The sequence below is a fragment of the Vespula vulgaris genome, chromosome 8, assembly GCF_905475345.1.
Source record: "Vespula vulgaris chromosome 8, iyVesVulg1.1, whole genome shotgun sequence".
Classification (NCBI taxonomy): domain Eukaryota; kingdom Metazoa; phylum Arthropoda; class Insecta; order Hymenoptera; family Vespidae; genus Vespula; species Vespula vulgaris.
In genome coordinates this window covers 343,157-368,896 of record NC_066593.1, presented here as the reverse complement: position 1 = coordinate 368,896, position 25,740 = coordinate 343,157, and the positions used below count along the sequence as shown (strand labels likewise).

Sequence of the window (25,740 nt, the reverse complement as noted above, 5' to 3'; positions counted from 1 at the left end):
TATAGTAGTACATACTTATCTACTATTGATGTTTTTTATTGCATCTATTTTGCACTATTTTGGCAGCTGTCAAAACATGACCGGTATGGACACACACAAATGTACACCAGACGCAACAAAGAGTTCACGTGGACGAACGCATGCACACTGTTATAATCTGTCAATCCGAGACCACCCGAACATCGAGGAACGTTCGTGAGATAAGAGGAAATGGCATACAACTATAGTCAATATTGAATTTAAACTGCAACTTTTTATCAACTTAAATAAATCCAAGCTTTAATAGAACTATATTATCGAATATTAATTGAATATTAATATTATCTATTTGAGATTTAATTTGTCCAATGTATATATTTTAATATAAAGTGATGACTTTCTAAAGAGGAATATCTGTTGATCTTTTTTGTAAACTCAAATAACGATACGTTCAAGGGTGAATCTCGTTGTGTTTTGTCGAATCGGAGAAAATTCTCAAATAGAAAATAGAACTATTGCTTAATTAAATTATATATATTTATAAATAAGCTAAAGAATTATATTCTTTTACAAAACAAACAAGTATGCTTCAGATAAGAAGGTATACAAGATGAATTAAAGCAATACGTTATTCTAACCTCATCGTTACGTTGTTGCAGATAAGAGTACTACGTTATAAAAATATTACTCTTTGCAAAAACCTATGTATTGATACAATTATAAAATGGCAGCACCAGAGGCAATGCAAGTTAGTTCATTGCCTTTACCACCATTACAATATATCAATTTATATACGGATGAAAATGTTCGTCGTGGAAGAGCACCCAAGCCTCCACCTCCAATTCATGATACTTATTCAATGTTCGGCAATGTATTTAATGCCGATGATAGTATCATCAGACCCTTAGAAGCTCAAGGGATCAAAAGATTATATCCTCAACACTTTGATCGACGACGTGAATTAAAAAAACTTAATCACTCTTTACTAGTAAACTTTCTAGATTTAATAGATCTATTAGTACAATGTCCCGATAGTCCAAGACGTGCTGAAAAAGTATGCATTTAAAAAACTGATAATAATAGATCAACATACGTATTTAACTTTTTATTAATTTTAATATACTTACAATAATCTATTTTTTAGGTAGAAGATTTAAGTTTATTGTTTATACATATTCATCATCTTTTAAATGAATTTAGACCACATCAGGCAAGAGAAACGTTAAGAGTCATGATGGAATTACAGCGTAGACAACGTATAGAAACGGCATTAAGATTTCAGAAGCATCTTGAGAAGGTAAGAGATGGATATCAAAGTTAAAAAACATTACATATATAATAGCAGTATTATGAATTTTGTTTTATTAAAGCAATTTTATTTCAGGTTCAACAGATACTACAGCATGCTTTACAAATGCTTCCAGATACTTCTGAATTAGATTCCAAGCTTGCAATTAATATCGATGCGATGGAATCCATTGATACTTTAGGTGCCGAGCAACAAAACATGGATACATGTAGTCAAAGTGATCGTATTATGTGTAAAACGATAGATGATATGATAGCATCAAATAATTTATTTTAAGATATAAATATAGTGTTATTCCTTAAAAGCATCTGTATTATATTAATTATTCATTTAAAATCCAACTTTATACATAGCGATTGAATGTTTTCTTTTATAAATGTGTATTATATATTTTATTTATATTTTTTCAATATTCCTTCTAATCATATATAATGGATATAAAGAACAACATACGTGTATAGAGTATAACATTATTTATTATATTAATAAGATTATATTGCAGAATTACAAAAAATGAATTAATGAATTCAATTAAGGACAAGGGAGGAGGAGTACCTAAAACTCACCTTATGAGCAGCTATAATCAAAGTACAATACAATACATACAAAATTTTAGAACGCCTCCTGCAATGAAAAACGTTATCTATGATATTACAAGCATCTGGAAACTTCGTGATGTCCTCATCAGAAATCTGTAAAGTAAAACAATTATTTTTTACATAAATTTTTTTCCGTCACCTTCCATTCTTGTACAGCTTCTGTAAAATAGAAAATATTTTAAATAAATTTTATAAGATCATGATCAAAGAAACTTTAGGATCTATGTATTTCTTTACTTAACACAGATGAAGTTTTTATTTAATATCGAAATATTAAATAATTTGTCTTGAACATATAAAGTATTCAAATAATGGATAGAATTGTTAAAGAAAAAATAGAAAAATTATATTGTAAAGTTAAAGCATTCTTGAAGCGTTGAAGCTTATATAAATCAGAATAATGATCACAGTGTCTTTTGTTTTTTTGATCACGTCTTTTTTTTTCTTTTTTTCTCTCTCTTTTTTTTTAAATATTCTTTTGTCTCTCATTAACAGCTGTTTCCTCAACATGAGCTGCATCTTATTCCTGCCAACAAATAAATTCACAGGGTAGGGCACAAGATACAAAAGTTACTTAAGATAAGACAAATGTTACGACTGCTAATAATTTGATATTACATATTTTTTTAGAAAGAGTAATATCCTCTTTCTTCTAATATATCTGCTGACACTGCACAAACACTATGACTTTCTTGATTCGATGAGAATATTACAATTTTGTGGAACTTGTTCTTCTTGTGCTTAGTAGTTATCAAGCACGTATATAATAATTATGTTATTTCAATTTTCAATAGAAAAATGTATCTTTGACATTATATTTATTTCACTAAGAAACAGAAGTATCTTTCTTCTTAGTTAAACTCTTCATATTCGTGTTTTTCATTTGTTATACGATTTCATCTTATAGCCACATTATGTGTACATACATTTTGTACATTTAAACTGGCTTCCATTATATATCATTTATATATAGATGTTATCAAATTGAAGTATTTATTTATATTTTGTTTGGTGTTAGCAGAGTAATCATGAATGAATAATTATCGTGGGTATCATATTTTATATCAAATAAAGCTTTGCTGTTGTTTTTTAATGATCATTCCAATAGTATTCATATTTTGTTCTGCACTTTGAAAACATTTGTGTTCTTTTGTCTGTTTTCATAAGGTTTTTATGTAATTGAGACATTCACATAAACACTCTTCACACATTTAAGGAACAAAGAATGTCTTACTTGTTCCGTCACATTTGTTAACACCACATTCTGTTGATAATACACTTCTACATACTTTTCTGTACACATATATTTTTCAGGTCTGACTGAATCACTCTCTATGATTACACGGTTTTAAATGTCTCCTTTTTTCATACTATCTGATATTTAGTAAAAACTTTTCCTCCAAGTACTACGCCCTCTTGGCCTGTAGCCACCTCGTCCACCAGACCTGTTACCTCTAAATCTACCACGGCTTCCTAAATAAAAAATAGTGAATAATAAATCAATACAAGTAAAGTCACATTAATTGTCAGAGATCATTGAACTACATACCATAATTCGAGGATATATTTGAACTGTATTTTCCACTTGGAGGTGTATATATTTCCCTTTTATTACTCTTTTCATCTTTATTCCGTTTACTGGTACTACTATCATTTCCAAATGTGATAGGAGTATGTCTTTTTTGACTTGAAGAATTTTTTTCACTCTAATATATGACAAAATTTGAACATGTGAGTGTATATTTATATGTACAGATTGTATACTTTTATAAGATTAAATATATATGTTCCCATTTGTGATATAATTACCTTTTTATCATTCATTGATGTTTTCCATGATAGATGTATAACGCTTTTAAAACTGGGTGGTGAATGAAATAGATCTTTAATTAAAGTATTAATGTTGTTTGTTGTTTTCAATGCTACTACTTTTAACTGGTTCTCTTCTGAATTTAATTCTTCTTCAGACTTGCCGCTAATTGCTTCACGTAATTTTTTTATATACCCTTGAATCCCTCGAGCGAAGTATTGCAACCTAAGTCTGAATTCTTTAAGTTGTTCCGGATCTTTTACCAAAAATTCAGGTGTTTGCTTACATAGTTTGTGAAAAGCATACATTAAACATTCCACATGACTAAATTGTAACTTTGGGACATCTGTTATCTCTGTAGCTGGCGGAAGAGGCATATACGTCTGATGAGAAAAAAAAAAAAACAAGATTAAAATTACGACGATCAAAAAATTTGATAAAAATTAACGCATTAAAAAATAATTTTACGTACAATTAGTGTGTTGTATAACTGTTGTACTTTTTCTTCTGGTTTTTCTATTGTTCCACAAAATACAGTTAATTCTGCAAGAAGTTTTAACAACTCCAACTGGCTATCCCTTCCATCAGATGCATTAATTAATGATAAATGTGGTAAAACTTGAACACAGATATACGAAACAAATCTTGATGAATCAATCTGAGACTATAAAAACAGAAATAAAAAATCAATTACTTATTAAATCTAATAGCTCACATATTAATTTCCAATTCTACTTTAAAATACTTTAATATTTAAACGTTATATCCTTACACTAAAGAATGGAAGAGCATGTTTGATACATTGTATCAGTCGGCTCCACTGTTCAATATTTGTATGCTTAAATGGCACAGAAAGTTCAGCTTGTTCAACCGTGATGTCAATTAATTCTTGCTGGCCTGTAATAGTAGAGCCTAATCTAGTCCAGCTAAGAACTTCCATGATACTATGGAATTCATCGGCCGTTACATCCTATAAAAGTCATTTAAACAATAATAAATATAAAATAAAAAAAGATCATGTGACTATAACCAATAGAGAAATCTACTTGTAAGACTTTCTTGCATTCTGCAATTAATAAATCTTCTGGTTCTTTAGTAATAATGTCATGACCTATTGCTCTCAACTTTGTAGCTAAAAATTTAATACACCTTTCTCTTGTTCCGTCATCTCCATTAATAATTTGACTAAAGAATCCACTTATTGTACCTTGATAAAAGATACATAATTAATACATAATAAAATTGTGTGTATATGTGCGTATAATATTATATTTAAATTCAAACCTTTTGGATCACTTTTCAAAAGAGACATAACACTGTTATGTACAACTGCTAATTCAGATGGATCTTGAGCTTGTAATAATTGAGCTAAAATGTCAGCAATTTTTGCAGTGTACTCTTTGTTATCCTTACACAAAGTAGGTAAATCTTTTATAGCTTGTTTCCTTATCTATATTATAATCATATATAATTACGTTTAAGCGGATATAAAATGTTTACATCTACTAGTTAACAATTACTTACCGCCATATCTTCATCTTCGCACAAGTCTAAATGAGCATCTATTGCTTGATCAGCTAATTTTGGAAAATATTTAAAAAACCTTGCAATAAATTGAGATGCTAAACGTTTCTCTTTGGATGATCCTTTAACAGCAGTCAAAATTTCTAAGTATTCTTTTTCATGCTGAAAAAACGAATGGTTGATATTTGATTGATTCTTTTTCGGAATATATAGAACTATTATATAGAATAATAAAATAAAAGGGTATAAATAATAAACAAAGATCTTTATACGGATAACAAGCAAAGTACTAAGTTGATCAGATACAAATATATTGAAATCCAAATAGATAATAAATGTATCGTAGCCAAGATCTTCAGAGGTACTAAGATTTCTTGAATACGTGCATATGGGAATGTTGTGACGATAAAGAAGCGCAAAGATAAACATTAATTACTATAAAAAAGCAAGATACAGAACGAAACTTCTGTGCCTAAGAATTAGTAGAATTTGAAAAAAATAAACGATATAGAAGATCAAGAACTCGAGAAATATAAGAAGTGATACAACTTTATAAAATTTGGGTGCTACCATGCTCCTTAAAAGTTGTAAGTTTATTCTTATACAAACGTGATTATTTTTCATAACCAAATAAATACTTACTTCGGCTAACTTATCTTTGGCATCAGCTAAAATGCCAAAGTTTTTATACAACTTTTCGATGCTATCTGTACTCATGATAAAGCTTGCGTTGTAGTGAAATATAAAGGCACAGAATTCATAAATATGAACATAAACTTTTGAAACAGTAATAGAACCGGTCACGCAGCACGCCAAACAGTGTTAAAGATGGTAGATGGAGTCCGTTGGATCGAATAACTGTATGCAGAGGGCTATAAAGTACGTAGAATGGCGTCGCAAATGAGGCGTCCGACTATATTCAGTAAATATGCTTAAAATAACCGTTATTTCATAGAATCTTTATAGATCTAGTTGTGATTATAATCTAGAAATTCTGAATCATATTACATAGCATCACAATTTCGAATAATCTAGCCAATTTTTAACATTCTTTGAAGATCAGTTTTATAGTTGAAGTCAACAAATATTTTCTCCAAATAAAGGTATAAAGAATTGTGTACTTCGCAATACACACTTGTTTTAAAACAAAATTGTTCCATTATAAAAATATAAAAGTAGTTGTATCAACAAAATAGATATGAAATAACTCTTGAGACATATCTTCTCTTAGTAGGTGGCATTAAATAAAAAAAAGATTAACGAGTACAACAATATAATGTCTTATATTTTCGAGAGCATATAAATCGCTTGTTATTTTTTCTTTTTCTTCCTCTTTATATGTTTATCGTATCAACGCTAGAAATATTCGAATTCAGCGGTTACGTAGCCATATTGATTTTTAGTTCGATCAACGTCATGTTCAGCGCGAGTGTTTTAAATTTTCGATATCGAGTTTCCAGCGTACTTCTATATGATTGGACACTATTATTAAAGGACTACTAGTCTTTGTAATGTGACAGGAAGTAGTAAATTTTTTATTTAAAATATCAAATTTGTATCTAAACTATTTTAAAACGTGAACGATTAATTTCTAATTCTTTACAAAGATATTTAGTTGGAAAAACTTAATCGGCGTTCGACTTGTATTCGATATGGCGCTACTTGCTCCATTAAATTTGGCACTTTTTTCGTTTCTAGGGATTCTAGTGCGTATGCGCCTTCCATTCTAAACGAAATTCTCTGCGATCTCGTAGTATCCTCTCTACGTGTAGTCATAATTGTGTGCCTGTGTGTACTGTGCCGCTGACAATGAGCAGCAGCGGCAGTGGCTGTGATAAGTGATCGTGTGTCCTTCCCTGTCGTGTTAAACGCGTAGTGGCAGTGGAGAAAGATACTACGTCGATCGAGGAAAGAGTGTACCTCTTGATGACTCGTGTTTTACGTGGCGCGCAGCGTAGTCGGAGTTTACAATTATGTTTGATGTACCGCCCAAGTTTTACGAGCTGTGTCGCCTTTGTTTATCGTCGGACGGTGTCAAATTGTCCATATTCGAGGAGGAAGGCGCCCAGCGAAATTTCGCCGACAAGATACTAACATGTCTCTCAATCACGGTGAGTTCTGGGTAACGTCTCTATCGAGTCCTCGTGTTGATATCATGATAAATTAAACACGACCATCTGTGGACCCCGCACTTGTATAATGTTGTTCGCTTCTCTTTCTCTCTCTCTCTCTCTCTCTCTCTCTCTCTCTCTCTCTCTCTCTCTCTCTCTCTCTCTCTTTCTCTATCTCTTTCTCCTCTCCCCCCTTTGTCCCTATACGCCGCCATCACCCTTCTTCCCCTCTTTTCTTTTCTCCTTCTTTTATGTATGTATCTATCTATGTGTGTGCGTACATGCGCATGATATATATTTGTGTATATATATTCTCTGTCACTCTCTCTCTCTCCCATTCGTTTACTCACTCGCTGTCTCTATCCTCGTCCACACACTGTGCGCGCGTGTGTGCCGCAAGAGAAAGTTTGGCAAGAGATGTGACCGCGAGATAAGGTAACGATTCATGGGAGCATTTAAAATGGCACTGATAAGCTTCGCTCCACTCTTATGCAGTCTTCTGGGAGTGGGGAGCTCCTTATATGGACGACCTGTTATCAGGTTTCACACGCGGATTCCACAAAATGTTGTGACGTATGGCTTTTACAGGCTTTATCTTTTAAACAGAAATCGTGGCTCTTTAAAATATATAATGAATAATATACATATTGTAAAGGTGATGATTGTTTAGAGTATAGATACAAATTCTTAGCAAATCAACGTTTTGAAATCTTAAAAAAGTTAGTCTAAATTATTATATATTTTTATCTTATAAATTCTTCATTATTTTTCTTCATATTTTTTCGTGAAATTTTTTTTATTTTATAGAATATTTTTTTTCTTTCTTCTTTCTGTTCTCCTGGAAAATATTAATGTTTGTTCCTTTTTTTTCTTTTTTTAAAAGATTCTTTGTATGTTGTTTAAACTATAATTAAATTTACTTGTAATGTTAATTAATGCACACATACATATTGAGATATTTAATATTATTAGTAATAAAAAAATTGTTATCTGCATAGATACATATTCTTGTATCATAAATATTAAAAAATTATAGCTTTGATTATATAATTATTATAGGTAAAAGACGGTGATTCTTTACCACCAATCATATGTCACCGATGTGTATACAAGTTAGACGTACTACATAATTTTCGTGAAGTCTCGCATAAATCTGATGTCATATTGAAACAGTACCTGGATTATGCCAAGCAATTATCATCTAATGATAATCAGGTATTTATTATTGTTGTCTTATAGATCATTTAAGATTTGTAAATTTAAAATTATCGTATAATTTAGAGCTATATTTATATATATATAAAATATTTATTTATACTGTAACTGGTATAACTTAAATAATTTCAGAAAAAGTCTTTCTCCACTGCCAAAATAGCAGGATTGAATCCAGTACAATCTTTTATTCAATTAAATAAAACCTTATTTAATGAGGAACCAAATTCTCCAGCCAGCATTAATCAAAATATAATACCTCAAACGCAAACACACAGATTAGAGCTGCGTACAAATGAAGTGTTAGAAAATGATAATATTAAATGTGAACCAGAGGATGATACGTGTTCATATAGTTCAGATCCAGATAGACTCGAAATTGAGGATCGGGACGAACAAGAAACTGAAGGTGAAGAAAATGGTTATGATATGACAATTAATAAACGGTTAAAATTGGAAAATAATTATGAAAATTCAAAACCAAATACACCTGATCATAGTCCAGTTAATAGGATGGATACACCAGAGAGCAATTGTTCAGATACGCATATTGACCAAGAAACTACAAAGCTGTGGCAAGCTCTTGCAAAGTAAGTAATTGATGAAAATGTACTAACTCTGCTATTCACATTATCGAATATATGTAATAGTTTCTATCTTTTATATTCATCTTTTTTTTTTCTTTTTCTTTTATTTTGGATAACACAGTAATAGGAATTTGGAAATAACACGAACAAAAGGAGATAAATTAAATAATGGTTTCACTGGAGAAGCAACTAATTTGCTTCGATCTTTAATCAAAAATAGACAAATTGGTATTACTGCTGTTGATTCTGATAGAATATCCACACAAATAAGATTTTATAGGGACACTCAAGGAACTACCATCGAGCATTCATTACCTGATTCTTCTGTACTTGGGAATTGTACCACTATGTCGTGCATAGAAAACAAGGTATGTATGTACAATTGCATATTATAATTTCAAATATTTATTTCTATATTTTTTCTTCATTATATATTAACTATATCAGAGTAAATATTATTGTTTTTATTTAACAGTTTATAGAAACATTTAGAATAATTTATTTTTTTCTACATTTCTATTTATTATTTTATTCTATATGCAAATTTTATATTGGTAAGTCTTGCAATTTGCTTGGTCTACAAAATGTACAGATTTAGAAAATGGTAGGTAAGAAGGTCTTTGTATGTTAGAGACCTTTTTTAGGGACTATTCATGGCTTACCTGCTAGCAGGTAAGAAACCTGGTAAGAACATGGGATAATAGATAAATGAAAAATTCTTTGTAATAGACTTTAAAAATGGGATGGAATATCCCAACCTTTGGATAATAATCTTATTCATTGTATTTATGTGAACATTTACTGTTACCTACCTAGATATTTACTATTATCTACTTTTTATTATGGTATAAAATTTAGCGATATGACGTGGTAATATATCAAATAACAATTAAAGCATTTTATGATGGGAAATTCTTCACAAATATATTTTATTTCTTTTATAGATTACTTCTATGGACAGTAATCCATCAAGTCCAGCAAGTATTGGACGAAAAGAAACGAAAGGTCGAAGAAAACAAAGTTATCCTAGTAAAGCTCCAACAAGCCCAGATATTGCTAATTACCAACATGAATCTAGTGAAGAGCAAGCACAAGATTTCACCACATGGTCACATAAAATGAAAGGAAAAGTAAGTACAAGGAAAGTAGTGTTATGTTATCATTTAATTACTTATAAAAATGAAAGTTTAGATATTTAATTAAGTATTTATTTTATTATTTCTGATGAATCTACTAGGTTGAAGATCAAAAGCAACAATTTGATCAACAAACTGGTAATATTACAAAAAAAGTTGATATGTCTTGCACAAATTGTGGTACTATGACTACAACGATCTGGCGAAGAAATATGAAAGGTGAAATGGTTTGTAATGCGTGTGGACTTTATTATAAACTTCACGGAGTCAATCGTCCAGTTACTATGCGAAGAGACACGATACATACACGTAGACGCAGACCTAAAGGCGAAAAACCAACACGGCATAGAAGTAATAAATAGACACATGAGGATTTACTATTATTTCTTTTATTATTTAACTTTTATAGAGTTATTAATGTTTTAATAGACCTATTGCGTGGTTTATTTTCGTTATATTATTTATTGTAAGTCAATTTTGCTAGATTTTGAATTCCTAATCCAAATGATAATATTGTAGAGAAAGGAGATACGGTAATACCGCCACAATCTGAACAAATGGACTCCGAAAGTGCCGATATGTTAGCAGCTTTGCGTCGACAAATTCAACCTCATCTCATGATGGCTGCATTAACGCCACCACGTATACCTGGCAGTCACGGTCCACCAGCTGCTCAACTTAATTATTCACTTCCTTTGCCTAGTTATATGATGCATGTAAGTGTAACGAGAAGTTTATTAATTTTGCTAATGTTATTCGAATTAATCATTACTTCGTTTTCATATAGCATGTGAAAACTGAAGCTCAAGAGCAACAACAACAACGTCTTTCGGTAAAGACTGAAGAGACAGAGGACGGAGATGAAGAAAATGTTTCGGATGTACCACTAAATCTGGTTGCGACATCATTAGCTGAAGATACGCATTGAGAAAGTTTTAGTTTTTTGAAGACATCGTTACTAGGTATACATAAGAAAGAATCTCTAGACAGTATGATTGACCCAGTGGTACATAAGGTGTAGAAATTTACACCTTATCTGTCAACATATTTAATTATTATAGCTATTTTCTTAGCTATTCCCTCTTCATGTCTCGAAAAATTGAGATGATATACAGTTGAGGTATTTTCTTGAGCTATCAGGCCCGTGGTACAAAGCGTATGATGGTATAATGATATTAAGCACACAGTATTAATTACATGATTACTCAAAATGTACATATATATATACATACATACATATATGTATTTGAATACGAATATTTTTATACAAAATTTTCTATGCTTTCGACTGGAGAGCGATGGGTGATCATTGTACATATGTGCATAAATTGTTCTTTCGATGTGCATGTACTTTCGCGTACATAAAGCTAATCGTTGTCTGTTTTAAAAGCAAGAATAGAACTCGATTGCCAGTAAAATAGCATTAAACAATGCTAGATTACTGTGCAAGTAGTTTCGAATGAATATGTTATGAAGAAACTAATTAATAAAAAGATGTTAGCGTTTTGTTCCACGGGCTTTTGGTTGCAGATGACATAATAACCATAATACTCTCGTTGTTTTATATTACAGTAAGCTTTTTATGAACAGCCCCGTTGAATTTTACTAGTGTATAAAATTGTATTTTTTAATATGCTTTAGTAATGTATAAGTATGTCCTATTTAAAAGTGAATGAGAAAAAACGGATAGTACGTGAAAGAAGTACATATTTGAAATATTCTGTGAGACATTCATTCGGGTATTTAAATTCATGAAATTACATGCCAGTATCGTGTCAAATATTACGCATTCTGTGTTTACATAGAGACTTATATTTTCTATTCTCTTACATCTTCTTTAATTGACAAGTATAAAGAAGTTACATACAGAAGATTTATGCAAACACGATACTGCCGACGTAAATGCTATTAATAGTTTACTTCCTCATTTTTACTTCCTATGTCAAAACGCTTCTCAACTGCCACAGTACACAGTTGAATCAATTTGTACTTAACAAAGAAAATAGTACACGACCATATAAGCTAAGACTCTAAAAGCAATAAGAACATCCTATGGATGCGGTATAGATTGTTGTCTTACAATAACATTACCTGTTGACATGCTCTCTTTTTCTCGACATTGATCGAAAATGTTCAAAATCTTCGCGAAATAATATATGAATAGCATTCGTTTATATGTCGAAAATTAAGAATAAATTCTATTGCTCCACTACTAGTATGGCTGTTTATAAAGCTTAATAGATCTTGATAATGCGTTTCTTTTCTTTTCTTTTTTTTTTTTTTGTTAAAAAATTATTTTTTTTTTTTTAATTTTTTAACTTTTTTCTTAATAAATAAAGGAATATAAGCAGTTTTATAGTATAGTAGAGATGACGTTTGTGGTATGGTTTACTCTAATTATTTGCTCTTTCTATTTTTTAAGAGTTATTGCCGATCTACTTTTTGCAAGATTGTACAGATAAGGTATTAGCAACAGATATTAAGCTGTTTTTAATAGAGCATAATATTATGGCCAATGCATCTACTTATATATTGTTATACTTGACATCGTATACCTAAACAACTTTGCCAAAAATAGATTTAGTCCGTGTAACATAGAATATAGGTAAGAGAATACAACAAAAATTAACATGTTATTTCTCATACTACATAAAGTCACACATATACACTTTTATATTTCTTTTTGCGAGCTTTTTTTCAATCAGCAATAATTCTTAACAAACTTACGACAGAGCAAGAGATCGCTATAATAGTACGTGGAGCAAGTAGGTTTAGTAATTATCAAAGGAGCCTTATAAACGCGTAAGCGTATTACAAATATATTCTATATTAACGTATAAATACGAATATGTAAGACCGATACAATAGTAAAGGACAGTGCTACATAAATAAAGATCCGATACATCAAAAGATATAACATGTCCTTAACAATATAAGCAGGTACAAGAAATTTACATCTTAAAACAATTTGTGTCAATTTTTAGAATAACTGAAAGGACGTGTCAAAGAATACAGTTTGTGTAGTACTGTCAAATAGTAAATAATAAAGCACAAATAGTGCAAGTATCGGAGGGATAGATATAAATACTAATAAGAATTTTTTCCAAGTGATCAGAATCTTAGATCATAGAATCTCTTTTTGAACAGTATGTTTTCTTTTTTTTTTTCTTCTTTTTTTCTTTTTTCACTATTCATTTTTATCATATCTAATATCCTTTTCTTGAAAACTGTTAAGGGAATCACGTATCTTCTAAACGAAACGTATTATCATGTCTTTTGTGTATATATTATATACAAAATGTTTACTATACCATATTATTATTATGAATGACAAAACGATATACAAATAATATAAAGCTTTTGTTTAAAAGTTCTCAGCAAAGGCATTTTTTAAAATTCATTTCTATCAATTATTGCAATTTTTATTACAGTTATAAACAAAAATGTTATAAAGAATGTTTTATATAATTTTTATTATGTGTAATAATTATTATACGTAACAAATTATTATATATAATTATATATGATTAATTAATATTATATATAATAATTAATTATTTTTATTACGTACAAAATATTTATTATACGTAACAGATTATTATATATAATTATATGTAATGAATTAAAATTATATATAATAATTAATTATTTTTATTACGTACAAAATGTTTACTTAATATACATAAATTTGATATAAGAATTGTGTTAAAAGATACGTGTCGCCTTCTTGTTTTCAAATTTATGCGAAAAGTAAAGTTGATAAAGATCAGGAATTGGAATATATATTGGCTAAGATTCTAAGTAGCATTTTTAAAAATGTTACTAAATAATAAAGTCGGCAGGATGGTGTATTATAACATTTTAACTGTATCATATTTTACAAGAAACGATTTATTTATGGATTATACGATAGAAGAGAAGAATAAACAGTTAAACTGTTAGGCATTTCCCAGTTACGTTTGGCTCGAAGTAACTCGTTCAAAAAGTAATAATCATATTTTTTTTACTATTACGACCACGTAGGTCGGCAACTAGAATAGATTGGAGCTCTCTACTAATCCCGAAACTAGAAAATATTTTTTATAATTATCATGATCGAAGAATGAAGTATTGCTATTATATAATCGATAAATTCATTAAATCTTATTAATAGTTGTCTTTTAATTAAGACTTAGTTGTGGACCACCATAGATTCGAATGGTTGGTTTTAAAGATGATAATGCTGAGGCTTCTTATAGATATTTTTATATATCAGTATTCCGCAAGTTTTTGATTTTAGTTCTTAAGATTTTAATCAACATTACTTAAAAGGACCCTTTATGACAAGAATTCTTACTTAATTATTAGATTATTTAGTTAATCTCCTTTCCCCTTGTTTTTGTACGCCTATTTTTATGAATTCCCTAAATATTATTTAAACTAATTTATTGCATTCACTGTGTTTTGCATCAATATTTGCATAAGACATTTGGCAATGATTTTCTTAATTTATTGTTTTGACATTGTACTTACATTTTACTAGATACAAGCTTCTTTTTTTTTTTTTTAACAGTTAATATGTACGATCAGGCACTGCGCAAATGATCATTCCTTTTCTTTTTTTCGCAAATCAAGTAATCTACGATGTACAGTTATGCAGATGGTCAGTGCTTTAGGTGCCTTCTCACCTAGACCTTCTATTTATATCCATTTATAGCGATGGCATATTTACACGATAACATGATACGCACGTGCGTATTTGCTCCGAAAGAAATGTTACATTGTTGACTATTGCTATTTGAAACAATATGATCAAAGAAAAAATGTTTTCGAAGAACGAACCAAGAGTATTCATGCACGTTCGTTTTTAATTTTTAATTTGATCTACATCGAGAAATATTAATACGATATAGTTGCTGGAGTGCCTGAATGGTCTCGGTTAAGGGATATCTATAATGAATATGCGTATACGAGAGCCTCTAAAAACATAATTGTATACTTATCGAAGAGGGGTTTTTGCGTAACGATTAAAATATTACCGAAATACTGTTTGCTAACCACATAGCACTGTTCCGTCCATCTGCATGTTTTTGTTTCGTCCGTAGTAGAAATTTTAAGTCATGTCTACACACGTCTAATTTAATTCATAAGTATAATTATTCGCATTAAAAGCATTCGAAACGCCAAAACCCCTTTCCCATTGTACATGAGTATTAATCTGAACTAATCGACTGAGTATTATTTTTATATAGAACATAATATTATAATGAATAATAAGGGAAATTAAAAATCATGAAAATTATGTGATGGATATGTAAATGCGAAGTACAGAAAGAAAATAATATGTATAAAAGTAATAGTGATGGAAAAGTGCAACACACTCTACGGTGTATTCACTTTGTTCTGATTTTAGTGACTGATGACTATGAGTGCCCTGGCATATTTTATATACGAATCATTAAAGAAACCACAGCGTTATGAAGCTTTGATCGATTGAATACTAACTTATTTCAGCGAAGCACATGATGACATATCACCGTGCGTGACGGTATATGCAAAATAGTAGTAGCGAAAATTTACTTTTCTATCCACGATTTACGCGATAAGTTAATTCAGGCTAAAGGCCAGCAGCTGTTGAGATTATTCAAGGTTGTGTGTATTATTATAAGTATTTTGAATTGTTGAATAGTAATAATGTAAGTGACAGTTTGTATGGTACAATGCATCCTACTTAAACTGTGCCCTCTTGCAGCGTAAGACGAAGCATCGAACTGTACAATTGTCTCAACTATACAGATCAAACATTTTTTTTCAAATCAGCCCTTTATGGTCGACTGCTCGGTTTATTTTTTCTACCTCCTATTTGCAATTTCCCGTTTCTTTTTCTCATTTACCTTTCTTCATTTATCTTTCTCTCAATATCTATTTTTCTTTACTCTGGTTTTCTATCTTTTTCTTACCATAATAACAAAAGAGAACTCCGTTAAATTTATAATTCTATTTATTGGGCTGCTATGTGATTTGTTATGCGTTATACACGTTATTTTGAGAAATCTTTTTAATCGAAATATCAAAATTCGAGCACGCCCTTATAATCATTATTACGTAATCCATTATTAAATTACATTATTATCAAAGAGTGACAAAAATAAAATAATCGTTTCCAGTCGAACTACAAATTGCCTAAGTATAATAATTTAACATGTAAAGCGAAGCTACGTACGTATTATGTTGTTTGTTCTTTCTACACTCGATTTTGTATGAATGTATAAGCAGTCCATATTAGAAATGTATAACGAAACAGTGAAAATGTATATTTATATACATATATTTGTCTTTTCCATGATCGATATGATTCAAATTGTCGTTCTTTTTCACAAACGAAACACGATGGTTATCATATGATTGATCGAAAAGGTTGAAAATTTAAAACGATGTTATATTACCGAGAGGGCATCTCGTACAAGGGCATTGTTGTGATACCATAAATACAGCTTCATTGAAACTTAAATAAAAAAAAAAAAATAAAATAAAATAAAATAAAAAAAAAAGAAATAATGCGTTGACAGTGTCTTTGTAAAAAACTTTATATATCCAAACCTCAAAACATAAAGACAGGAATTTTCTAAAGATCTATTTTATTTATAATCTTGATAGTTGTGTTTCAATTGAAATTCAAAAAGAAATATATCATTGTCAATTACTGCGTATATTTATTAATATTACCTAAATCCCAATTTTCAAGTCCTGGTCTTTTAGATACAGCCATGTATATTAATGCCCCTCTTCCGGGTAATGGTTTAACAGCGACATATGTACGATGATTTTTCGACCATTTCGAATGATAAGAAATATTTGAAGTTTGTGGAGCACATGTTGATAGTCCTTTCATAGATAGTTTTGAATCTTGATTCTACAATCGAATATATACGATAGATTTTTTTCCTATTAATATATCCTATTGTATTATGGAACATACAGCAATATAACATAAGTTTAAAGCATTCTCAGAGTTTAAAATGGTACTAGATTTGTGTTCGCAACGATGTTTTAAAATTGCTTCTCTCAAAACCTTGAGCAGATAACACAAAAAAGCATTACGATCTCTTTTTACTTCTAAGGATGATGACTTGATATCATTAACACGACTAAGCCATTTTGTAGCTAGTTGAACCTCTAAAACATAGAATAACTTTTTATCGTCCTCTATAATTAATAGATGAAGAATTTTCTTTACAAATACTAACCTTGTTTGTCATGTAATTGCTTTAAGAAATATTTGGCTATTTTCATATTTTCATTGAATTGCTTATCGTACATAATTGAAGCATCTCGCAAAGATTTGTCCTCCATCGTTACGATTTTATCATGTTTATTAGATTCGCAAAAGTTTTAACTATGTGTATATATGACGAAATTTGGCAGATATAAAATTTGTAATCGCATCTAATAATTCTCAATTATTTTTGTAATCGATAAGGATTGTACATTTTAAAAGCGCATAACAAGGATAAGATAAATATCAATAAAATTTCATATCCTGCCGAGTAATTTACCGACGGTAAATATGATGCATATATATATATGTGTATATCAAAATGTATATATATATATATATATATATATATAAATATATATATATATATATTTATTTATTTATTTATATTTACACAGAGAAAGAGAAAATAGCGAAAAAATAAATATCTTTTATAATTCTACAGATTTTTATTTAAAAAATATTTTTCATATAAATATGTCGAATAATATTTAAAATTTGTCAATTGATTCACGTAGTTCTTTCCACATTTTCGTGTATTTCCCGTGATGCTTCGCGCGTTCACCTTCATGGCTCTTCCGTCGTGGCTTCCATTCGCCATTTTCTCTTGAAGCGTGCAGTTCTCTCGCGAGTTCTTTCTTAGTAATATTCATATATCAGAATATAGAAATAATTAAATTGTGAAAATATAAAGGAATAAATATCGCGAATATGAGTTACGGTAGGCCACCGCCGCGTATCGACGGCATGGTGTCTTTAAAAGTTGATAATCTTACGTATAGAACGACGCCAGAAGATCTCAGGCGTGTATTCGAAAGATGCGGTGAGGTTGGTGATATCTATATACCACGAGATCGTTTCACTCGTGAAAGTCGTGGTTTTGCTTTTGTAAGGTACGTACTTATTTCCTTCTCAACACTTCGTTATTTAAAAGAATAACATCAATTTATGATGTTACGTTATCCGAGATAGTACCTATCTATTGCAAGCAGGCAATGGCATTTTTGTGACGTCATCGCCAAGAATCATAATTCGTAAACATAGTAATTCATTGTAATAATCTGTACAATTTTGCCATTTCTAAACTTTGTTCCATGAGATTTTTCGTACACGACATTATGGCGCCAGTTTCCGCTTTGGCAAGTGATAATGTATCAAATGTGGAAAGGAAAGGCGGATATATTCACCTTCATTCATTCAACGAAAATATGTTTTCATGATGGATAATAACGTATTTCCTCGACGCGATTCCTTTGTTATAATCTGTTACAAAAATTACAAATTTGTGTAGATTATTATGAGTCGAGTATGATGATAAAGGTGTTTTTATTTATATTATGCCGTATATTATAGAAGATTAAAGTAGGTAATAAAATATATGTAATATCTAGTCCTTCATCGAATTAGCAGAAAGTGAACTTTTGATGCGTTTCAAACAATTGTTTTTTTAATCATAGTAATGAAAATATTCTTTTTTATATACGCTTTAAATTAATTTATTTAGTTTATATTCTTTTACAGATTCTATGACAAGCGTGATGCAGAAGATGCATTGGATGCTATGGATGGTAGATTACTAGACGGTAGGGAACTTAGAGTTCAAATGGCACGATATGGACGACCAACCTCGCCTCATAGAAGTCGTGGAAGCCGCAGACGTGGAAGGTAATGTTAATTTTTTTTTTTAAAGAAAGATTGTATCCTACAATAATTTGTTAACAAACTCAATTTTTTATATTTAGGTCACGCAGTCGTAGCAGAGATCGTAGACGCTCTCGTACACGATCACGCAGTAGATCTCGTAGCCGTGATAGAGATCGTAGACGTTCCTATAGTCGGAGTCGTAGTCGTTCTCGTTCCGACAGTAAAAGCTCCCGTGGGAAGTCTCGTTCTCGCAGCAAGTCTCAAGAAAGACAGAAAGACAGTCGTTCCAAATCAAGATAAGGTAAGCTTTATTGAGATAATTAAATTTTAAATAAACTTGTTTTCTAGATAATAAATATATTAGTATATTTTATATGCCTGATGCAATGGATAATACAAGAATAATTGAAACTTTTCTTTCTATTACGTATTGTCTTATTTTTACTTTACGAGTGTACTTTAATAAAACTGTTTGCTTTATTGTTTGATGATAAATGACAAGAAAGATAGGCAGTATAAGAGTAGATTATATATATATCCTCCAAATGTTAATGATTGTTTTAAGAATTATGCAAATTTTAAGAGTTTAATATGTTCTAATATAATATGCTAACAATAATATTATGGGGTTTTGCAGATACTGGAATAACAGGGCATGAGTACAAGCAAAAAGATCCACATCCTCCGATCCACCATATTATCTGTCTTGAGAAGAGATTGAAAAAGGTATTCTATTACTCTATACCTACAGCACCTCTGTAACATATTTTCATTCAGAGTGTCATTTATATTTATACATTAATTCTGACAACGTACTGTTCTGCGGTTTTTTGTAGAAAAAAAGTAAAATCAAGTTTATTGTATTACTTTTATGCTATGAGTCTAACTTTACAAAATTCTTAGTTTACGTGTTTTATTTGATTTTTACTGCATTAAGCATTATTGTTTAATGAAATACTTTTGTATGTTTGAAAGGAGAGAAATCTTGTAATTTTCCTTTGTAAAGAGACTTATTAATTGCAATTTACTGTATATCTTATAATTATCATCAAAATTATATTGTATTTGATGGCACTTGTACTACATTCTATAGGAAATATTACCTATCACTAAACGTTTATGAATAGTAACCTGTGTTTATTAATAATAGAGTCATTACTAATAGTTTACATTCGTATTTCATAATCAGGTTTGAGAAAAAATTAAAATGAGTAGTTTCGTATAGTATTTCTTTTAAATTGCAAAGGAATAATCTCTCGTTCGTTTGTAGTTACGCACGTGTGCGCGTACGCGTATTATAGATATAGATATCTATAAAAGAGGATAGGGGAGAGGGAAAGGATCTACAGAAAGAGTAGTAAATACCTTTATATAGTACAGGTCTTTCCAAACTAATTCTAATGATCATCAAATACACTCGATGATGATAAACCTGTACTTCCTCAATGTATAAACATTGAATGATATCTTAGATTCATTCGATTTCTTTTGTACATAATGGATGGACATGTTCATTGTCAATTAGTGTATATACATATAATATTGTTTTAACAATGTTGATTATTTGACAACATATTGATATTTTGAAAAATATAAAAAAAAGTCTTAAGATAGTATTCAATGTAATGTTTGCAAAATCATCAATTTTTGAAATAGATTATTAGTATTTGTTATATTGATAGATTATAAATTGATGCAAAAGATGTACTAACTATTAGAAGTTTTTTTATTTATTTTTTTTTTCCCAATTGCACTATTGGCATATTTACATGTCATTTTTTTATTTTTATTTTCAATACAATGCAATTAATAGTAACTTCTACAAAATACTTCTAAGTTATATTGAGATATTATTTTTTATTATAATTATGAAATTGCCCACAGTGGGCAAAAAGGACTAATAATATTCCTGGAAATAGTAATGGTGTTAATGTATAATGGTAATTAACAGGTAATGTAAGATACATACAATTGACTAAATTTTATACGTAATTAATATTACATCACAAAATATCTTTGATTTTTCATTTCTTAATATTTGCAAAGTAAAAATCTCGTATTGATCGAATGAAAAATTTTTTTTACAATATATATTTTAGAAATAAGATATGCGTTTCTGTAATGATATAGGTTTATTAATGTAAATTTGCCAGATAAAATAAAGCATAAAAAGACATAGATGATAACACTTTTCGGAAAAAATTTAAATGTTAGTAACGTTATAGTAATTTCTAGTATGTGTATAAAAATTTTGAAATTTATAATTTAACTGACTATAACAGTTTAATGAGCCTTTTTTGACAAAATTAATTCAATTTGCTATATTTTGAAAGCAGTACTACAAAATTATTACATAATTATTACATAATTGTTCCATCTGTGCAAAATATTTGTGTAAACAAAATGAAAGTACTACAGTAGGAGTCTATAGATATTGTAGTTATTGTAAAGATATTATAGTGTATTCAGAATTTATATTGTAATCAGAATATGATTAGTTCGAAAAATATTGGATACACTTATTGAACGTGACTTTAGTAATATCCTGTAGTATTGTATTGCTACTTAACTCTTTGTGGATGTGAGAATAATATTTTGATGTATGGCATAACACAATGACACATTATTTTAATATTTCCAAAATAAAGCAAACACTTAATTGTTAGAAAGTGTTATTTTTGCAGTAAACATCGATAAATAATCTATCGTTCTAAGGATCGTAAGATTCAGGAGAAACGTAGCTTCTTGACTATACCGTCCACAAATGGGTTAATAGAAAAAGAGAGAAGGAGAGAAAAGAAACTTATTTTTATATTAAGTTCTTAATATTAAGTTAAACACAATATGTTGCTTAAAGTTCAAGAGTTATTTCTTTATGAAACGTTAAAATCCTGTCATGGATGTATCATATTATCTCGGTATAACTAAGTTATAATTTTATGGTGCCACAGGCGGTGGAAAGGAGTGGCATGGCGAGTGTAGCCGATGATGGGGTAGCTGAGAGTAAGCTGTAAGCCGAGTAAGCAGGGCTGTAAGCAGTTTGCAGTAGCGGGCGGTTGGTGGTCTGGTGAAAGCAGGTTCGCGAGAGATCGATGCGAGAGAGTGTGCGAGCAGTCTCTTTGGGGGGTCGCACTGCAGAATTTGCGGATGGTACGGTCAAGCGCAGAGAATAAAAAAGCAGAACGCAATCAGAGCAGCAGCACGCGGTTGCTGGTCGCAGAGACATCGATCCGGGTAGCAGGTAGCACGTGAGCATATCACCAGACACCTCGCGAACGAGAAAACGCGTCAGCTGATAAGTTACCACATCTATCTTAGTTGCCAATAATTATTTGACAATTATTGGCTATCGTTTTCGACACTTGCCGCCACATAGTACAATTAACTAGGTGGAACTGTGCTCGAAGAATATCACATTTCTTTCCGTTTTTTCTTTTTTGTGTTTTTCTTCTAGATTCGATATATCAACAGGATTTTGGTATAAACGTTTTAGAGGTAAGCCAAGAAAATATTTACTATATGTGTGTATATTTGCTTTAACAACTCCATTCAAGGTATATTTATTGATGTAAGGGTGATTAATAAAGATTTTTTTTAACTTATTATATGTGTGTATATATTTTTTTTTTTTTGTTTAATTTCTTATTCTCCATTTTTATCCTTGAACTTACTCTAGTATTATGTACACTACCATAATATTATTATGAATTATTACGAATTTACATTTAATCCCTTAATTATCATCGCAAATCATTAAAGTCTACGGAAAAGGCAATTATTTTGTAATACATACTTACGTATGTATATAATGTCATGTTCCTTCTTGCTGTGCAGGAAGACAGCGTTAGTTCGGCCTTACTGGACCAGAAATTTTCGTGATATTCCTTAGGCGAATTTCAACCTATTGTAGCAGGCATCTATCACAGAAGTTCGTATTTTTTTATAAATCCATTTTCCTTAATAAGAGTGCAGTGTATTCTTTTATAGCTGATAAACCTGATGATATTTTTACATGTGTTTAATATCGTATTGTGAGTGTTTTAAATCTTTTATTTGTGGTAGTTAATTACTAATTGATAGAAAAATATTTTTTGTTTGTCTTCTACCTATTTGTTTTTTTCTGCGTTCTTCTTTATAATTATGGGTTTCATTATTCTGGCTATTATATATATTATAACTGAGCTAATATGACCAATGTAATACAGATTTGCATAAAATTGTAATATTTGTCGAAAATCGAGTAATAGAAACGGAACACCCAAATAAGCCATACAGGATAGTCTCATTGCCCATAGAGTAAACGTCCAAATTTTCCAACCCTGTAAATGAAAAAATATTTAGAAAAGTATTCGCGATATCGACATATATGTATCTTATGAAATTTTAACAAAAATTCGTACTAACAATGCTATCCTTCTCGTGCTGATTGTGAAACTTTATTAACAGATCTTCTATCAGTAAATAAAATGGAACTGAGCATATGCAAACGTAGTAACCAACAGCATATCCATGCCATAATGCAGACAGAGTTAATGTCATTATCATTCTTAATGGTTTGAATGGAAATCTTTTGTATATGTAAATACCCATCCAATATTGTATACAAGAATTCCAATATTTCATACATGATCTTACTAAATGACAAGTTTCCACTTGCCATATGTTCATGTTATGTATAGTTTCAAAATCGAATTGTTCTTGTGTTATTTTTTCTTCGTCTGTACATCTATAAAAACGAATAATGTATATTTTGAAATTTCTGTAAAAATATTAAAAATTTATTCCTCCAAAGTATAGAAAATTTCTTACATTTCTTCGAATTCCTTGTAATTACGTGGCCCCAATCCAGGTGCAGTTTCACATTTGGTGGGATAAGCACCTAATCCAGCCATCTGACATGCACATTCCGACAGAATTATTCCAGAAAATAGTCTTAGCCGAAATGTTGCAAAGACTGGGTATGTGTAGAACCATCTGTACAACAACGATCGATTTGCATATTCCTCCGTCACAGTATACTGAAATAGAAACGAAATAAATTCTATTTATTTTTTCTCATCCTTTATATATGTTATATCTATCCTTAAAACTGAAAATCTGTCTACCTCTGTAGGGAATGTGTAATTCATTAACAAAAAAAGTATAGATAACACAGTCGCTTGTTTTAACTTATACAATGTTAAAGGCCATGGATCGACGTAATAAGAAAAAGGTCTATGTAGTGAATCCCAATATGTTCTATACCGATAATAGGGACCTGTAAAACACAGTAATCTGTACGCATGTTAACTTTCATTCCTTACTAATATTTTCATTGTTATATAAAAATCGCTTTACTATTGAATTAAATATATTGTGCTAAATTACCTGTCAAAACTCCCATGTAACTTAGACCATAATGAATTACATCCATAAAAGTAATTTTTTTTAAAGCTGCAGAATTAATCCCTTGAGGATCGTCCGGTAGTTTCATGGCAGCAGCAGAGTTTATTTCAAATGCTAATCCAGATAATTTCAAGGTAAGAATCATTTGAACTAAATTTGTATGTGCAGGCGGTATCGGCATGCCAACCAAATGTCCCAAACGAAAGATAACAAGTAAATAGAAAAATGAAAAGTATAAACTGGCTAGATGGCATATTCTGTAAAGAGAGGAAAAATAATTTAGTAAGAAATTATAGAATAAACTCTGAAGAAAGTACATCTATGCTCTTATATGCACTTACATATCATAGTATATAGATGTACAATAGAATATATTTTTTACATATGTAGTATAAATCAAATCAAATTATCATGCTATTTAAAAAAATATTAGACATTTATCCGCCTTATTATCTTTATATTTTATCTAAACAAACTTATAAGAGTATAATCATTATGTTACGAAAGATACGATTTGAAACTTCAAATACTAGAATAAAAACAAAAGAATACTTATAATTTAATGCTTAATTTGAAGTAATATTTTTAATTGTATAAATTTCTGATTTAAGTTATTATTCGTTTTATATTTTGAAGTTAATATTCATTTCATATTTAATAAGCGCAAATTTCTTATATCACTATTCTTATATTACTATTAAATAGATCGATTGTGTCGTACTTCCAAGAAAGCCTGGTCACGATGACCGCATTAATTAACAAGCAGATGAGGGGATGCACAACATGACTTCCAGAAACAAGTATAACTAAAAGCAAACCGAAACTTGTACTGATCCATTGTCTCTCGCGAGGATCTTTAAACTTTCGACAGATAAATCCGAAAGCTACACAGGAGAGCAATAAAGACACGTAAATGGCATCATCTTGAAACATGGTTCTTGTTCGTGCTCACGAAGAGAACTGAACGGAGCTCCAATGGCACAAAAGTGCATTTGTATATGCATTGCGGTAGAATAGTTGATGCCATCTAGCGAGAAAATGATACGTAAAAATAGAGGGCACTTTAAGTGGCATAGCAATTCAAGTGACTTTTATCACATGTGGACGTGGTTGGAATCTCACTCTCATCCATTCCGTGTGTGTGTGTGCTGCTTAAGGCTGTTCATCACCCCTAGTTTTATAATGATTT

The 25,740-nt window shown here is 30.2% G+C and overlaps 6 protein-coding genes across 10 annotated transcripts; 3 read left to right on the top strand and 3 right to left on the bottom strand.

Annotated features, from left to right (window-relative positions):
- Positions 1 to 259: 259 nt before the first annotated feature.
- On the top strand, positions 260 to 2,428 carry LOC127065863 (mediator of RNA polymerase II transcription subunit 7). Of its 2 annotated transcripts, none has more exons than XM_050998808.1 (4): positions 260 to 561; positions 639 to 1,033; positions 1,124 to 1,276; positions 1,364 to 2,428. In XM_050998808.1, exons 2-4 carry the CDS (start codon positions 704 to 706, stop codon positions 1,562 to 1,564), a joined length of 684 nt encoding a protein of 227 aa, XP_050854765.1. In that variant the 5' UTR covers positions 260 to 561; positions 639 to 703; the 3' UTR covers positions 1,565 to 2,428. The 2 variants fall into 2 exon arrangements, with proteins under 2 accessions (XP_050854765.1, XP_050854764.1); XM_050998807.1 differs by having other exon boundaries at positions 260 to 580.
- LOC127065856 (apoptosis inhibitor 5) lies at positions 1,745 to 6,104 on the bottom strand. The gene is made up of 9 exons (XM_050998786.1): positions 5,864 to 6,104; positions 5,222 to 5,383; positions 4,982 to 5,147; positions 4,744 to 4,904; positions 4,470 to 4,667; positions 4,170 to 4,361; positions 3,697 to 4,080; positions 3,437 to 3,593; positions 1,745 to 3,360 (listed from the first exon to the last, which is right to left on the bottom strand). The coding sequence occupies exons 1-9, from the start codon at positions 5,936 to 5,938 to the stop codon at positions 3,269 to 3,271; spliced, it is 1,587 nt and encodes a 528-aa protein (XP_050854743.1). The 5' UTR covers positions 5,939 to 6,104; the 3' UTR covers positions 1,745 to 3,268.
- Positions 6,105 to 6,646: 542 nt separating this feature from the next.
- On the top strand, positions 6,647 to 11,900 carry LOC127065855 (uncharacterized). 2 transcript variants are annotated; one of them, XM_050998785.1, is made up of 8 exons: positions 6,647 to 7,332; positions 8,392 to 8,547; positions 8,680 to 9,134; positions 9,412 to 9,499; positions 10,076 to 10,261; positions 10,369 to 10,618; positions 10,787 to 10,983; positions 11,055 to 11,900. In XM_050998785.1, exons 1-8 carry the CDS (start codon positions 7,195 to 7,197, stop codon positions 11,193 to 11,195), a joined length of 1,611 nt encoding a protein of 536 aa, XP_050854742.1. In that variant the 5' UTR covers positions 6,647 to 7,194; the 3' UTR covers positions 11,196 to 11,900. The 2 variants fall into 2 exon arrangements, with proteins under 2 accessions (XP_050854742.1, XP_050854740.1); XM_050998783.1 differs by having other exon boundaries at positions 6,652 to 7,332; positions 9,253 to 9,499.
- A 3,582-nt stretch (positions 11,901 to 15,482) lies between these two features.
- On the bottom strand, positions 15,483 to 17,794 carry LOC127065865 (uncharacterized). Its single transcript, XM_050998810.1, has 3 exons — positions 17,494 to 17,794; positions 17,226 to 17,422; positions 15,483 to 17,159 (listed from the first exon to the last, which is right to left on the bottom strand). Exons 1-3 carry the CDS (start codon positions 17,597 to 17,599, stop codon positions 16,947 to 16,949), a joined length of 516 nt encoding a protein of 171 aa, XP_050854767.1. The 5' UTR covers positions 17,600 to 17,794; the 3' UTR covers positions 15,483 to 16,946.
- Positions 17,795 to 18,090: 296 nt separating this feature from the next.
- On the top strand, positions 18,091 to 22,768 carry LOC127065864 (serine/arginine-rich splicing factor 2). 2 transcript variants are annotated; one of them, XR_007782202.1, is made up of 5 exons: positions 18,091 to 18,415; positions 19,044 to 19,187; positions 19,265 to 19,467; positions 19,804 to 19,892; positions 22,118 to 22,768. XR_007782202.1 is itself a non-coding variant. In XM_050998809.1 (4 exons), the coding sequence occupies exons 1-3, from the start codon at positions 18,234 to 18,236 to the stop codon at positions 19,464 to 19,466; spliced, it is 528 nt and encodes a 175-aa protein (XP_050854766.1). In that variant the 5' UTR covers positions 18,091 to 18,233; the 3' UTR covers position 19,467; positions 19,804 to 22,768. The 2 variants fall into 2 exon arrangements, 1 of the variants encoding a protein (XP_050854766.1); XM_050998809.1 differs by having other exon boundaries at positions 19,804 to 22,768.
- On the bottom strand, positions 22,676 to 25,545 carry LOC127065858 (lysophospholipid acyltransferase 7). Of its 2 annotated transcripts, none has more exons than XM_050998789.1 (7): positions 25,273 to 25,545; positions 24,534 to 24,808; positions 24,272 to 24,423; positions 23,976 to 24,184; positions 23,571 to 23,892; positions 23,273 to 23,485; positions 22,676 to 23,083 (listed from the first exon to the last, which is right to left on the bottom strand). In XM_050998789.1, exons 1-6 carry the CDS (start codon positions 25,482 to 25,484, stop codon positions 23,273 to 23,275), a joined length of 1,383 nt encoding a protein of 460 aa, XP_050854746.1. In that variant the 5' UTR covers positions 25,485 to 25,545; the 3' UTR covers positions 22,676 to 23,083. The 2 variants fall into 2 exon arrangements, with proteins under 2 accessions (XP_050854746.1, XP_050854745.1); XM_050998788.1 differs by having other exon boundaries at positions 22,676 to 23,162; positions 25,273 to 25,543.
- Between the last annotated feature and the right edge of the window lie 195 nt (positions 25,546 to 25,740).